The sequence below is a fragment of the Peromyscus eremicus genome, chromosome 14, assembly GCF_949786415.1.
Source record: "Peromyscus eremicus chromosome 14, PerEre_H2_v1, whole genome shotgun sequence".
In the NCBI taxonomy this organism is placed as follows: domain Eukaryota; kingdom Metazoa; phylum Chordata; class Mammalia; order Rodentia; family Cricetidae; genus Peromyscus; species Peromyscus eremicus.
In genome coordinates, this window is record NC_081430.1 from 56,057,085 (window position 1) to 56,072,278 (window position 15,194).

At 55.7% G+C, this 15,194-nt stretch overlaps 1 protein-coding gene across 1 annotated transcript in view; it reads right to left on the reverse strand.

Moving 5' to 3' along the window:
- Positions 1-1,012: 1,012 nt before the first annotated feature.
- Positions 1,013-15,194, reverse strand: part of Ccdc85c (coiled-coil domain containing 85C) — a 72,012-nt gene continuing 57,830 nt past the window's right edge. Inside the window, exons 3-6 of the mRNA XM_059279307.1 lie at positions 9,700-9,807; positions 4,924-5,019; positions 4,231-4,329; positions 1,013-3,501 (exon numbers count right to left, since the gene is read on the reverse strand). Coding sequence (XP_059135290.1) covers positions 3,412-3,501; positions 4,231-4,329; positions 4,924-5,019; positions 9,700-9,807 — 393 coding nt within the window. The 3' untranslated portion in view covers positions 1,013-3,411. The remainder of the gene's footprint in view (positions 3,502-4,230; positions 4,330-4,923; positions 5,020-9,699; positions 9,808-15,194) is intronic.

The following is a 15,194-nucleotide window of genomic DNA, read 5'->3' on the forward strand; positions in this document are numbered from 1 at the left end:
ACACCAGAGAAGACGCAGTAGCCACACTGGCTCCGTAAACAGCTTCAGAAAGGGGTGACTCCCTGTGGAAAGCAGTGCCTATTTTCCTGGGAACTCAACTGCTGGTAGCTGTGTCCTCTGTCTGCTGTCCTTCCATTCAGTGCTACTCCCTGTGGTCCCGCTTAGCTTGTAAGTCTGTCATCTGGAGGGTCTGCCTTGCTGGATGGATGGATGTCTCCTTTCCTCCAGGGAGAAAGGAGGTGTGTACTTGGAAAATAATGTATGTTTACATCTCTTTGCAAAGTCTTGTACATAGAGATATATTTTTTAAGTGTGAATGTAACAACATACTGTGAATTCCATCTTGGTTACAAATGAGAATCCTTCAGTCAGTTACCCAAATAAAATGGTTTTGAAACTACTGTTTGTCTGTGTGGGGCCTGAGTAAAGGACATGCAGTCCACTGCAGAAGCAGCAGCCTGCTTTGGGGGAAAAGGTATTCTCTAGGCTACACAAGCTTCTAGAGGGATCAGGCTTGGATACCCTCACATTCCAGGTCTGGGAGTAACCATGAGTGGTCTTCAGTGTGCACTGTAGGTCAGCCATCGGCCACAACAGACAAGCACTACACACCAGCTCACAGGCTCACAAAGAGGCCTTTATTATCTAGTTCAAATAGACACTGTCACAATCTTATTTGTTACTCCTTTTACTAAAATAGTTCAAATCAATGCTTTTACCACACTATCAAAAGTTCTATTTTTTTTTTCTCTCCACAAATTAAAGTGGTTCAATAGAAGGTAGAAACGGCCAAAGTCCACAGGCTCCAGCTCTGTACACAGCCAGGCAGGAGGGGGTAGCTGCAGATCTTACCACCACCAATTCCTATAGAAGACTGGCCCAGGGCCAGGAACCAGGCGTTCCAGTCCCTCCCAAAAGCAGCACACTCTCCCCCACAGTATGAAAATATACACCTCTGCCACTCTGCAGCCATGCATTTAGTTTGTTTCTTTAAAAAAAAAAAAATCAGTAGTATGTATCTCCCTCTCAAGTTTCAAGAAAGAAAAATGAAAGGTCACTTTCTCTTTAAACACTGGCTTGCGGCTGTTTTAACGTGAATGAAAATGTGCTCAGCAGATTCTGACTCCAGGGTAGGCGAGGCCACCTGGATGGGGCCGGGTGACCTCCGTCACAGTGGGAGGTGGAGCCAGTGCAAGCATCTTGTGAGCTTGAGATGGAGAGTCGGCATTGCAAAGGCTAAGGCTCCAGAAACGGGGGTCCCAGAAGACCACCTGCCCTCCCCAGCCCAGGGCTCACCGTTCGCTGCTAGCCCCTCCTGGCTGTTAGGTTTGAGATATGACACAGACAGTCCTAGAGAGCTAGGCCAGTGCTGAAAGCTGGGACACAGCTTTGCACCACCCTGCGGAAAGACAGGAGTTCTCCAAAAAATGTTCTTTGGATTCCCATGATGCCTCTGCAGCATTAGGGACGGGCTCACACCTCTCCAGAAAGGAAAGGTGGCTTCTAGGCTTTTCTTTCTTGGCCAGTCTTCAGATCCCAGGAGTCCTTACTTATTGCTTAGGTCAGTGGTGGCTAAGCCATCCTGATACAAATGTAACTGCCTGGGACTCCCAGATGAGGCTCCCACCTGTGTGGACCCATACACCTCAGCATTATTCTGGGATTCCTTGGCCTCAAAAAACCAGGAAGGCTCTTTCCTGCCCAGCAGCCCACTTAGCAGAAATCACTGAGTACCAGGGCCAGCGGGTGGGGTACCAACAAGTTCATCACTTTACCATACATCAGCTCTTCTAGAAAGAGCTTCCCAGTGTCCCATAGCCAGAGTGGTAGGCCTGTTCCCCACAGCCCCTGCACAACACTCCCTGGGCACACCAAGGGCCATGGGCCTTTCCCCTGAGAGTGTGGGACCCAAGGGTGAGGGCAGCAGAGGTGGTGGGAACAGCCCAAGGTCACGGGGCCTTGGCCGCGAGGGGAGTAAGGGTGCCACCCGCCTTCTTGGCCTGTCCCCTTTGCTCACGGGGTGTGGGTAGGGCCTGAAGGAGGCCTGCTTGTGGTGGGAACAAGCTCTTTGGCCTCAAGTGCTTGCTGCATGGGACTCGGAGTACCATTGAGTGAGGAAGTAAAGACATGATGCGGGTGATGCCAGCAACATGGCCTGGTCCTCCCCCAGGTGGAGATATCGTCTGCACATGTCACTAAAGCACCCACTTTCTCATTTTCCTCACACCAGGTTAGAAGACATCCCTGTCAATCATGTCACCGTTTGGGGCATGGTCGTGCACACGGAAGCACTTATTTGAACGCCCTGGTCCCTAGGGAGGAAATGGGGCTCAGAGAGGTGACCCGTGGAGAGACAGCATGGCCAACAGGCCAGCCACTGTCCTGCCCGCCTAACATGTTCCCACTAGGTCACCATATGAGCTCATCAGCTGCGAGAGAGGACAGAGGCCCACCAAAGTGGGGTGGTTTCTAGAGTGAGCAGAGCGAGAAGGAACCTCAGCCCACCTTTTTACTAGGGGCCCAGAGAAGCTGAGTGACTTGCTGAAGGCCACACCGCAAATTAAAGCCAGAACCAGGTCATGCCCCTTCCTTCCCAAGGAAAACTCATCAGGGGCGACTCCTGCTGCTCCATCCATGGTGACCCAGGATGCACCTGGGTTGAGGCTACACTGACAGTGACCTAGTACCATGGCCCAGTTCTTCCTGCCCAGAGAGAATGCTGAACTCAGCCCAGACCCTCTCCAGGACTTCCTATGTTGCTGTAAACCAGAAAAGGAAACTCGCAGGAGAGGCCTAAGAGACGGCTAAGCCTGGCATGGGCAGGGAGACGTTGCCAGAAGGGTGAACGCTAAGAAGCAGCAGCTGGCACCAGGGTGGCTAGGTACTGACCCGCAGGTAGCAGAGAACCCTGAGCTCCCAGCCAGCCATGGACACGTGGGAGCCAGTGCTCCACAACCCGGGGTCCTGGCTATGGCAGGGTAGCAGCAAAGTGCCACCTGTGTCACAGTTCAGGCTCTGGTGGCCTCTGTCCAGTGTGAGGGACAGCCAGGGAGGAAGGCTTGATGAGGGACTTCCACGAAGCGCGGGACAGCCCCAGACAGTCAGTCCCTGGGCCTGGAGTCTCAGAAGCTTCTTGCTATAGTGGAACACGGACCTCAAAGAGGGAGCCAGGCTGCCCGGCCACTCTGCTGCAGCACACAGCCCACTGCTGATCGTCTTCCCAAGGTTTGCTGGTGAGGGAGGCAGGAGGTGGGGGAGGCCTGGCTGTCAGTGTCACGCCAGGGCAGCCAGGGTGGGCCATGTCCTATGTACAATTCACCACAGAGAAAGACGGTGCTAGGCCAGAGTTCCTGCCACGTCCAGGGCCTCAGACTCCAGACGGGGCCAGTCCACATCCATGGAGGAATGGCCCTACAAAGGCCCCTTGAACTGGTTCCCAGACAGGTGCTGCCGGATGGAGGGCTTGGTGCTGGCTGCATCTCCCAGTTTCCTCCAGACCACCTGTGAGGAGGCACACGGTGTTAAGTGGAGGGCTCACCCAGTCCTGCCCACTGGCCTCACCTACCTACTGCCTTACCACCCTGCAAATCACCCATGTCTTCAGAGCCATGGAGCTGGGAGAGAAAGCTGAGGCCACAGGAAGGTGGAGGTGCTGAAACTCGCTCGGCCTTTGCCCACTGTCACAGTTAATGCCTGACCCCCAAGCAGGCCACTGCTAGGTGTGCGCTCATCCCTGTCGATGTCCATTGGGATCCACAGACTCAGGAAACAGTATGAGGTGCACCTCAGGGCATCGCCCCCCCCCCACCTAGACCCCAGGTTCAGAGCCTGTGAAACCCCTTTCCTGCTGGCTTCTGTGAGGGTACAATGGGGAGTTGAAGATGAGGCTCTCCCACAGGGCAGAGTGTTCCACGTGCATGGCCAGGTCTGAGCACTAACTGCAAGGCCACCAGGGGGCACCAGTGAGCAAAGAAACCGGGGCCCTACACTCGGGATGAAGCCTAGAGCTCAAGCTCTGTCTAGAGCCCTGAGTATGTCACTACTGGGAAGGGACAGATCTGGTGAGAGGTCAGGGGCCTCTCCCAAGGGGAAGGCATAGTAAGTGGTAATAAGCCAGGATTCCCAGAACCGGTCCTCTTCTCCCAGCCACAGCTGAGCAAGTGAAAAGCAGGTGACCACACTCCCAGGGCCCAGCCCAAGCCCCAGCCCCAGCCCCAGGAAGTGCCTCACATTGCACATCTCTCGAACGATGGCCTTCTCCTTCTCACTCAGGTCCTCTTCACAGCTGTCTTGAAGCTGCCGGTCGAGGTTCTCATGTACTTCCAGAACCTGAAGAAACAAGTGTCAGGTGGATGCCAGCAAGGAGCCACTAAGGAAACTAGGGAGGTTGGACAGGGACTTCGGGTGGACTTGCTCTAAGAGCCACAAAAGGACGTGACAGCCTGTACCCCTCCGTGTGGGACATGGCAGTCGGGTAGCAGCCATTAGGACTGAGAGTCCACGCAGATGATATACATACAAAGGAAGCCAGGAGCGCCCTGGAGTACTACTGGGTTCAGGTACGCAAGCCCACACTCTAGACAGCAGTCTCCTGAAGCCTGTCTGCTTGTATCTAGAAGTACAAGGCTAGCCTGGACCTTGGATTCTAGCCTCACTCCCACCCCGGCTGGCACTCTCTTTGGCCTCCCATACCATCTGAGTTTCCCCAGCTGCGACACGTCAGGCTGAGCAGACAACGGACACACTCAGGACCACATCCAGCACAAGTCCCATGGTGCTCCAGGCAACCGTGTGCCCCCAACCACCAAGCAGCAGTTTCCCCCCCCCACCCCCACCCCCACTGTTCAAGTGCAGTGAGCTTGGAGATAGAGCACCTGTGGGGACCAAGGTCCCATGATCCTACGGTCCCACTGTGCATTTTACCTTCATGGCGTGCACAACAGCCTCGGGCTTCTGTCCTGCAGAACTGTAGACTGTGGAAGGGGGTGAAGGCAGCTCGGGGACAGGGCAGGCTGGGCCCTGTGGAGAGAATGGCACATATGAGCCCCCTGGCTGGGTCCCAGATGCCTGTCACTGGGGGGGGGGGGGGGGGATGCCAGCTTGGGTTACATGGAGCTAATATCCACACAAGAGGAAATGGGGGGTGGGGTGGGTTGAGGGAGTTGGAGAAGAGGCATGGGTGAGAGCTGGGCATCCTGGAGCTCTCTCTACCTGGCTAGTCCCCATGCTTCTTGGTCACACCACCTCTTCTGTAGATTGCCTGGTGGCTTGCAGAGCCAAAGGTATGTGGAGGGAGGGGCTGTGTGTGTGAAGGGGGGACTCTGTATGTGAGGGGAAAGACCCTGTGGGGGGGGGGGTAGAAGACCCTATATGGGGGTGGGGGAAGAAGACCCTGTATGTGTGTAGGGAGAGAAGACCCTGTATGGGGGGTGGGGAACCCTGTATACTGTTCTTCAGATGAAGCATGGGCATCTCAAGAGAGCCAGAGATTCATGTTACTCAGCAGGCTGACGAAGGAAGGGCTGGGCTCAAACCCCCCTATCCAAGTCCAAAGCGCACTCAACCCCCCCAAGTCCTGCTCTCACCCCTTGCCCTGGCCACCTGGGTAGTGAACCAGCCACTAGCCACATGTTCAAAGGTAAGAGTAGAAGACAGACCAGGCTGGGCCAGGAGGGGACCCTGCCTGTCAGAAGCTGAATGTCTGCTAGAGTACGTGACCCAGCCTCCCTCCGGCTTCCCTCCCTCCTGCTGGCCACTAGCAAGGGGAGGCCTTCTGCCTTGGGCTATAATTATGGACCACAGGGCAATAAGAAAACTCCAAGAAGTGCCCCAGGAGCAAGTGGCGAGGGAGTGTCCTGCAACCCAAGCACTAGATGGCTATACCCTGGCACCTGGGGATCAGCCTGAAGACACAACTACGCCCTCTGCAAGACATGGACCCTGAAAGCTCCTCCCAGCAATCAGGGAAGCTGAGCCAAGAGGGCTGTCCAGCCGTGGCCATTCTACGAGACCATCACATAATCCCAGGAGGGGCCTTGTGGTTGTCCTTTTGCCCAGAGCCTTCCACTGACGGCCTGCCCACCAAGCCCATTTCTCTCCGGCCACCTGGCACGGATGATCCCCAGGACCTCATAGGCTGACCTGCTCCTGTTTTCACCAACCAGTGCCAGCACGGGCGTGGGGCTCTGCCCCGATGGGGCTTGGGATCTAGGAAAGCCAACGTTGGCCATGGTCCCTTTAACTGGCACTTGATTCATGCCTTAGCCTGCCATTATGAGCCTCAGTTTACCTTCCTTGGATAAGAGAAAGGGTCTTATGTCCTAGGAAGCATGCGAAACCCTGGAGAATGCCCAGTGGGTGTGTCTTTAACTCTACCCAGGCTGTCTAACTGGTAAATAGGAAAACCGGATAGGGAAAAGGAGTGAGTGAGTGGTCGGGGATATATTACCCACAGGGCTGCAGCCCAAGATAGGATGGACTAGAGCAGAGGTCACACTTCCCTCACTGGCCAGTAGAGGGTGCCAGTCAAATGAATAACGAGGTCCTAGCACCTCATCCTGGGTGAGCGGTGCCCACACCCCTCCCTGTGTGTGGGCACTGCCACCCTGTCCCAGGGAAGACCTTATACCCCAGTTCGCCCCGATGCCACCGGCCTACTTTCTCATCTGTACCAGTTTCTGACTGACTGCTGTGGGCCCCTCCAGGAAGCAGCAGCAAAAGAAACGCAGGGGACGGGTGGACAGACTGCTGTGCCGTCCAGCCCTCCTGGCTCAAGTCACCCAAGCCGTGGGTGTCAGGAGGGCAGGACCTGGGGCTCTGAAAAGGGTAATGGCCACTGCTCAACATTTAATGACTGATGGAGAGTGACTGACTGATGCACTGGGTTCACACCACTCGGGCCCTCTGAGGCCTCCCGACCACCAAGCACCTGCCCTGGGCACATCAATCCCGCGTGATTACATAAACCCATCTCACAGATGAGGACTGTGAGCTTGCCCGAGTCAGCTGGTGCACATCGGTCTAAACCTGGAGCTTGGGTCTCTGCCACCCCAGAGTTGATACCCAGAGTGTAGAGACCAGCTTTTCCCAAGATGCCTGTCCAAGCCTGAGTGCTCCTCCTGTCGGGATGCTGGGATTACAAACCACTTCCTCCCTAGGCTGGCGGCAGGGAAGGGGGGGAAAGTCCCTCCCTTTTTATCTGGGGACTTTCCACGTTTGACCTTGTCCTGTTAAGCCCTGTGCATCTCCCCCCCCCCCCCCCCCGGAGCTGAGGACTGAACCCAGGGCCTTGCGCTTGCTAGGCAAGCTCTACCACTGAGCTAAATCCCCAACCCCAAGCCCTGTGCATCTTAAGGAGGCTGGCCCCAGTATGGAGGAGGCAGTGACGCGGCAGTACCAGTGCTGAGGGCCAAGGTGACCAGTCAGGTCCATAGCCTTGACCTGTGAGCCTTTACCCTTTGCCTTCAGTAGCTTCAGTAACTGCTCTGGCTGGCATCCACGGGGCATTCCACCCCAAAGGCTGCCTGTCACCTCAGCTCCCCCTGGCCCTCTGCCCCTTGGCTTACTATCCTAAACAGGGAAGATGATTTGAAGGTCTTCAGTTCACAGAACTGAACATGGAACAGAGATATCCCCTGATCCACAACCCACACTGACCCCTGACCTCCAGGCCCACTTGGACACCAGTATGCCCTTGCCCATGAGGCCCTGTAATCTACTACAGCCCTGGAAGGACCACTTCCTCCTCCCCAAAGCAGTGTGACAGCCCCTCTTGTGGGGTGAGACACAGGATCCCCTCCCCAAGGCTTCCACCATGAAGCCTTCCAGAACCTTCCCCTCACTCCGCTAGCCTTCTGTCAGCACTGTTGAAGCCTGGGGCATGTCCTCTAGAGGCTGTGAGAAGCGCGCTGGCACCTGGCAGGCTGACCCAGAGCCAGAGCTACACCTCACAGGTGCAGGTGATTTCAAAGTCCTCAGTTCACACCATTCAGCATGCTGTTCTCCGGCACGGGAATGGAGGAAAGCGGTATGCAGGAGGACCACAAGAAGGAACGCCTGAGGAGCCGGCCCCAGGGTGGCATCACTTAGTGCTCTGAGCCCTTCATCATGAAGCAATTAGAGCATCATTTGGCCACGGGGCTCCTGGATAAATATTTGAATTATGTGCAGTCTGTGGGCTTGGCTACCTGCACAGTGTCAACAGGTGGAGAAGGCAGCCAGGCTTCAGAAGAAAAACCACAGAGGATAGTTACCAGGGGTAGCATGAGTCCTCCTGTGCCAGTGCTGTGACCCACTGAGGCCACAGAGAAGCCAAGGTCAACCTTGTTGGTCATCATGGGGGAAGACAGAGCAGGAGCTGGACCCACACACTGTCCAGGAAGTCCCTCCAGATGCCCATACTGGAAGAGGCTAGCACACAGGTGTCAAGTGTGTGACCAGCCACAGGGACTCCCACAGGGGTGCTCCCTCGCTGTCCCATGCAGAGGTGTGTGGTGGTATTGTGTTCCCCAAAATATTGTGTACCTCAATAAATTTATCTAGGGTCAGAGACAGAACAGCCACTAAATACAAAGGCTAGAAAATGGTGGCACTCACACCTTTAATCCTAGCATTCCAGAGACAGAAATCCCTCTGGATCTCTGTGAGTTCAAGGCCGCATTGGAAACAGCCAGGCATGGTGACTCACGCCTTTAATCCCAGAAAGCAGCCTTTAATCCCAGGGAGTGGTGGTAGAAAGCAGAAAGGTTTATAAGGCGTGGGGGCCAGAAACTAAAGAAAGCATTTGTCTGGTTAAGCTTTCAGGCTTTGGAGCAACACAGTTCAGCTGAGATTCATTCTGGATGAGGACAGAGAGGCTTCCAGTCTGAGGAAACAGGACCAGCTGAGAAGTTGGCCAGGTGAGGTTAGCTGTGGCTTGTTCTGGTACTCTGACCTTCCAGCATTTACCCCAATAACTGGCCTCAGGTTTGATTTTATTAATAAGACCAGTTAAGATTCCTGCTACATCGGTGAGAAAGGCAAACTGCAAGGCATCCCACAACTCACTCTCTCTAGTCACACAGGGGTGACAGACATGCCTACCCAGAGTGTGACCCAGAAATGGATGGTCACTTCCTGAGAGCTGGCTCCAAGTAGGCACCCGCTCCCCATACAAGGCAGGGCAGAGCCCAGGTGAGCATGTAGCAGATAACCCTAGAGGCCTGTGGCGGTCCCAGTACAGAGCCCATTAACTTAAGAGGCTTCATCCCTCATCTCCAAAGCCTAGGTATGCACCCCAACCCTAGATATCAGGCCAGCAGGCTTCCTCTCTCTGCTACAGACTCAAGAACACTGCAGAATACAATGTTCAGATTGACAGCCCCCTGCCATGTCCATCAGACGCCGCCCTTAAAGTCTAGCAACGTCACCTACCCAAGGCTTCACTTCTCACTTCCTCTTTGGGTCCCCAGGAGGCTCCAAGGATGTAGAAGCCCAAGGTCCCTTCCCCAGGAGGGTGGAGAATAAGGAGGTCACTCGGGGGCTGGCAGTCTAAGCCCAGGCTTTTGCTCACAGCTGCCCTAGACACACCTGTGCCCTAGACCGCCCACATCCCCTGGGCTGTAACTAGTCTGTCTCGGCTCTGTCTCCTCTGGAGCTCAGAGCAACAATTCTAAAGGTTCTGGACCAGGAACACTGGGGACCTTTGGTGGGGACACTTACGTTCTGCAGGACTTCCTGGTAGGAGGGCGGCAGGGATGCGAGCTGGGATTCCGAGTGGTATGGAGAGAAGCCTTTCCGCAGTGTCCGGAACTCTCCAGGGCCTGCCTGCTGCAAGGAAAAGGAAGACAGAGTTGGGTCCAGGGATGGCTGATGGATCAAGGCCCCTTCATGCCAAGACCTTGCCCTAACCCAGGCACCACTCTTAATAAGCATGTCACCCTCTGTACAGCAACCTGTCTGCTCAAGCACACCCTCCTGGATACCTTATCACAGTTCACAGGTTGCCTCTGCCATCAGTCAGAGGACCCCCACCACCACCACCACCACCGCAAAGCAGGTCTGGGTGTTGGCTCTCTGAATCCACCTCAAAGGGCAATGGGAATAAGAAGGGAGGATGGGCAACACATGTGCTGACCTAAGGTAGCTCCCCTAAGAGTAAAAAGAAAAGGAAAAAAAAAAATCTCTGCCAACCAGACTAGTGACCCAAGACCCAGAGCTAGCGTCCCCAAGGTCCAGGGAAACCTCATGGTGGACAAGGCTTGGTCCAGGCCCCCAGAAGACAGCCTTCCTTCCTAAGCCACCCAGACTTCAAAGGGAAGGAGGGAGCCATGCGGCAGATAACAACTGCAGAGGAATGTCCATAAATCAGCAGACTGCTGAGTTCCCCAAATAAACCAGAGTGGGGGAGGCCAGGCTGGCTGACAGGAAGGGGCAGCTGTGCAGCAGCCCAGATATAAGGGGTCCCTCCTCCCACCCAGCAGCCTGCTCATCTAGCCTGGGAGGGAACCCCACATTCCACTGCTGGCCTCCTGCCAGTCAGAGGGCCTAGCCCCCATTTCTCAGACCTCCCACCACCCAACTACCAGAAGTGTCCAGACCACCAGACACAAAGTTGGGATAGTCACTCCCCCACCCACCATGACACCCCCCAACCTGGAGAGCCGAGAGTCAAGTCAGAAAGGAAGTCTGCCAACGGGGCAATGAGAGGTGTACAGGGATCTGCTGGGCTGCGTTTGTCCAAAGGCCAGGGGGCAGCTACAGAGGGTTGGGGGCTGTTTCCTCAGCCTTGGGTATGACCCGAACTCACGTGGGTACCCAGAAGCCTCCTGAGGTAACACCACACGGCTCTTACACTCGGCGTGGCCCCAGCAGCACCATCTGCAGAGACGTCTCCTAAAAGACCTTGTGAAAGGTCAAGCGGAACCGTGGTAGGTACCCTGACCGTGGATTTGTGTAGGCCACCCCAAGGCACTAAAGGCCACAGAAAATCAATCCTCCCTGACACGAAGGACAGATCTAGTGGAGTGCCCTAAGACCAGGTCTCAAGAAAAGAGACCGTCTCCAACTCTACCCAGTACTCCTTAACCCCACCATGAGTGACCCCTTCCACGGCCATCATACCTCCCTGAGGATTTACCCCAGCTCCACTCAAAACCCTAAACTAAACCACAGTTAGCTCTCTATGACCATAAAACACTCTCCAGCAGAGAATACCTTCTGAGAATACACTCATGAGCTCAGAATGCCCACACATAAACATACTCATGGTCCTCATGGGACCTTGCCCACCAATGCTGTTCTGTGGGGACATAAAGATAACCCTGCCACCTTGACATGACTGGTGGACAAAATAAAGATACCAAAGGCAGGTTACCAGCCCAACAGAACACACACAGTGACATCCCACTTGGCCACAGAACCAGGAATGGCAACAGATTGTAGCCTGGGCTCTTTCCCGCCAGCCCAGGGCCAGGATGGCAGAGCCAGTCCTGTCCTGTCCTGTCCTGACCCACATACAAGATTATGTTTGGGCTGGGCCTCCCCTCCCACAGCTTCTCTGGCCCTCAATCAGGCTCCTGAGCAGTCAAGTACTGTAACTGAAAACACTGTAGTGTACTAAGGCCTCCTCCCCACCAACCTCCCATCCCCCAAGCCCCATAGCTTCCTGAGTGATTTCCTTGGGTGGGGTGGGGGTTTCCAATTAGCAGCATACAACTCCCCACCCCTACTTTGGGTGAGAATCTATAAATATTTGCATGTGCCCAGGACTTTATTAGCAAGCCACAGAGCCAGGCAGGGGAAAACGCACACACACAATCTCTCATTAAGGGGCAATGTGACTAATGACGCATCAAATGAGTAACCACTGCTGCACTTAAGTCCAAATTAAAAACACTGCTAGTTGCCGCCCAGATCCCTGGGCAGAACGAAATTCCTGTTTTCATCTCGGAGGAGAGGCAGGGGCTGCAGACCCCTTGAGGTGCAGAACATTTGCCACGGTTGAGCTAAGGGCCTTCCAGGAAGTCCACCTGCTCTGACATCCTAGATGGGGAGGTTGAGTCTCCCTGAGCCTCTCCCGGCTGGAGCAAAGCTCACAAGTCCCTGCAGTTGTAGTAGCTAACTGTGCGTTCCTCCCTCTTTTCGGAGCACACAAGGCCATCACACCCCTTTTTGCCCATCCCTAAGACTTCTGAGGGGTGGCTCGAGGATTCTGACCTAGGAGTGAGGAGACCCCGGAGGCTGCAGGGTCCCTTTGCAATGAGACCCCAGAGTCAAGGACCATCACCTAATGCCACCCCCTCAGTCTCTGGTAAAGCCTTGGCATGTGACCTTTGGCTATCCCACTGGACCCAGCTGGGCCTTGACACCGCCAGACTCCATTGCCTTCCGATCCCCAGGAATAAGAGCCTTGCGGGGAGGAGCCTCACTGGAACCATGCTGGAGAAACCCTGGGGCAGGGGGGTGGGAGGGTGTCACTGAACAGAAACGGGAGGACAGATGTAGAGAAAAGGAGGCTGCCAACCCCATGGCTCAACCACCCGAGATTCCTTGCTGGGGAAGGTGAGCGGCCAGAGGCTCTGCCAGGGACCCCTTCCCGGGCTATGCTAGAGGGAGCATGGCGTGTGTCTCCCTACTCCAGAATTTCATTCCCTGAAATGTGCCATCTTCAGGCAGCGCTCATGCATTCACAAGTGGAATGCTGTGTGCCGACCCAGTGGCCTGCCTGCAGGGGTCACCCAGACCTGAAGGCCCAGAGAGCCTCACGCTGACTCAGGAACAACCAGGAAAAGAACTCCGGGGACCACCAAGGACCTACAGCCTGGACTTGCGGTGCAACTGGTGTGGGGGGCTGGGCTTTTCACGGGGGGTGGGGTCCCCTCCAGACTCCTCCTTCCCTGGCAGCCTCCACGACACTGAACACATCCAGAAGTTGAGTTCCTGTGGCACCACAGGGGGAAGCACGGCCAGAGCCCAGGGTAGCTCAGCCCCCAGAGCTCCCTTGAAGGCGCCACTTTTCACTGCGGCTGGGAAAGAGCCCGCTTCTGTCCTGGAGGTGGGAGAACCTCACTGCTGCAGGCATTGTCACTGCCCCTGCCGTGGATGTGCGCAGGAGATCAGGGTGAGACTTACCAGGTCCTCCAGGCTGTGGGTGGGGGTCCACAAGGGAGCTCAGGCCCCACTTTCTACCTTCCCTATTCCCGCCCACCGGCCTGCCTCCCAGGTCTGATGACCTTCCTCTGTTGTCTTTGGCCCTTAGGAGGTAGGGCTGTGGGATTGGTCACCAAAGCGTAATTAGTGGTCTGGGTTAGTCTGAATAATACACTTGGAGCTTCAGCAACCTGAAAGCGTCACTCCACCCAGGAAAACAAACAGCTCACCATCTCACTGGCCAGGCTGGAAACCCAGGGAGGACTGCAGAGGGAGGACTGCAGAGGGAGGACTGCAGGGCAGGCAGAACAAGGGCCTCTAGGAAGCTGTTCTTCTACCAGGGGCAGACAGGGCCACAGACTAACCTGGGCTCGGTGGGCCTAATCCAGAGCAAAGCCCACAAGGATCCAGATTGTCACTTGTGTCGGGTGGAATTCCCAAAGCGGGAGCTCATGGGCAGAGGAAGGGGACAAGTGCAGCAGTCTCCAAAGACAACTAGCCTCTGCCAGCGCCTGCGGGCACTTCAGGCCACGCATTGTACCAGTCAGTTCGTTCAGACCACACAGACAGAGCAGGAGGGCTTGGGGGCGGGATATGCACGGTACTCCATTGCACCGTCAGCCAATGTAGAACCTGGGCACTTTGTAACGACCTGGCTGGCATGGCCAGGCAGGCCCAGGCCCAGGGCCCAGCATGCAGGCATGCTGCTATTGATCAGTGGTTCTCAAGGGGTATGACTCTACCCCTGGGGACACCTGGAGATGTCTGAGATATCTTTGGTTGTCACAGCTGTTGTGGTGAGTACCAGCCAAGGAAGCTTCCAAACATCCAACAATGAGCAGGACCGTCCTGTCAACAAAAAGCCACCAGGCCTGTGTGTCTACAGAACTGGAGCTTGGACCAGGGTGGTGTAAGGCCTCCAGGACAGGAATTCTGGGGCAGGCAGCTCAGAACTGAGGGAAGGAGATGGAGGCAGAGTCACTGAAGGCCTGAAAGCTTGGGAAAGGCATCTTCCAGAGAGCCTCCCACACAGCTGCCACACAGGCCCAAAGGACCGAGCATTCTGTGCAGTCCCAACCCCATGCCCAGGGACTGAGATTTGATCCTGTGACCCCTGGAAGCCACAGCTGTGTCGGCCAGACCTTCGCTCCACCACTTACTGGTGTAGCCTCCTCTTACAGCCCTGCACCTGAAGTGTCTCGCTGCAGAACTGGGGTGGTGAGGGGTGGGGGGGTGTCGGAAGAAGGATATGATATTCCCACCAACACACAGGCTCCTGCCTCAGGACATCCAATGACAAGCCAGTATGAAAGGCTGGCCAAGGAATACCACTGCAGGGCGCGCGCGCGCGCGCTGTTAGACTGCAAAGCAGGAATTAATGCCGGCTCAGAAGGGGCAGGTCTCAAAAGGCACCTAAAGGGAGGACTAGCACATTCTGGAGGTGGGCAGTTCCCAGGACGGGAGAGGAGGAGGAGGAGGAGGAGAAGGAGGAGGAGGAGGAGGAGGAGGAGGGGGAGGAGGAGGAGGCACAGCAGACACATCACACAGCGTGGAGCAGCCCTCCTGCCCCTCAGAGCCACTGCACACCCCTCTCCCCCAGCAGCTCTACCTGGAGCCGGCTTCTCTGGCGGCCGTAGGGGCGGGGCAGCTGGAAGGAAAGAAAACAGTATCACCCTGCCAGCCTGTGCCATCAGCCCGGTCCCTTTCCTGGGACAGGGACCGGCTCAAGCCGTGAGATCTCAGCTGTGCCGGGTAGTTTTTACCACACTCGGGGCCAGGATGGAGGATGCTGAAAAGCCACTCAATGCTTGAGACAACAGGGGTGGACTGAACACAGGGCCCCAGCCCAAAGCTCAAATACCTTTCTAGGGAAAACAGCCTCCTGAAGGGGCTAGGGGCACCCCCAAGGCCCCAGCCAACTCTGAGAGGCCTGGGAGACACCCAGACATGCCAAGCGGATCTGCTTTCTTTCTCTCTAATCTTCAGAGAACTCATTTGCAGGCTATTAGGAACAAAGGGACAGCCGCTTTGGCTCGGGGCCCTGAGACTTCTTCCCCTTAGCACTA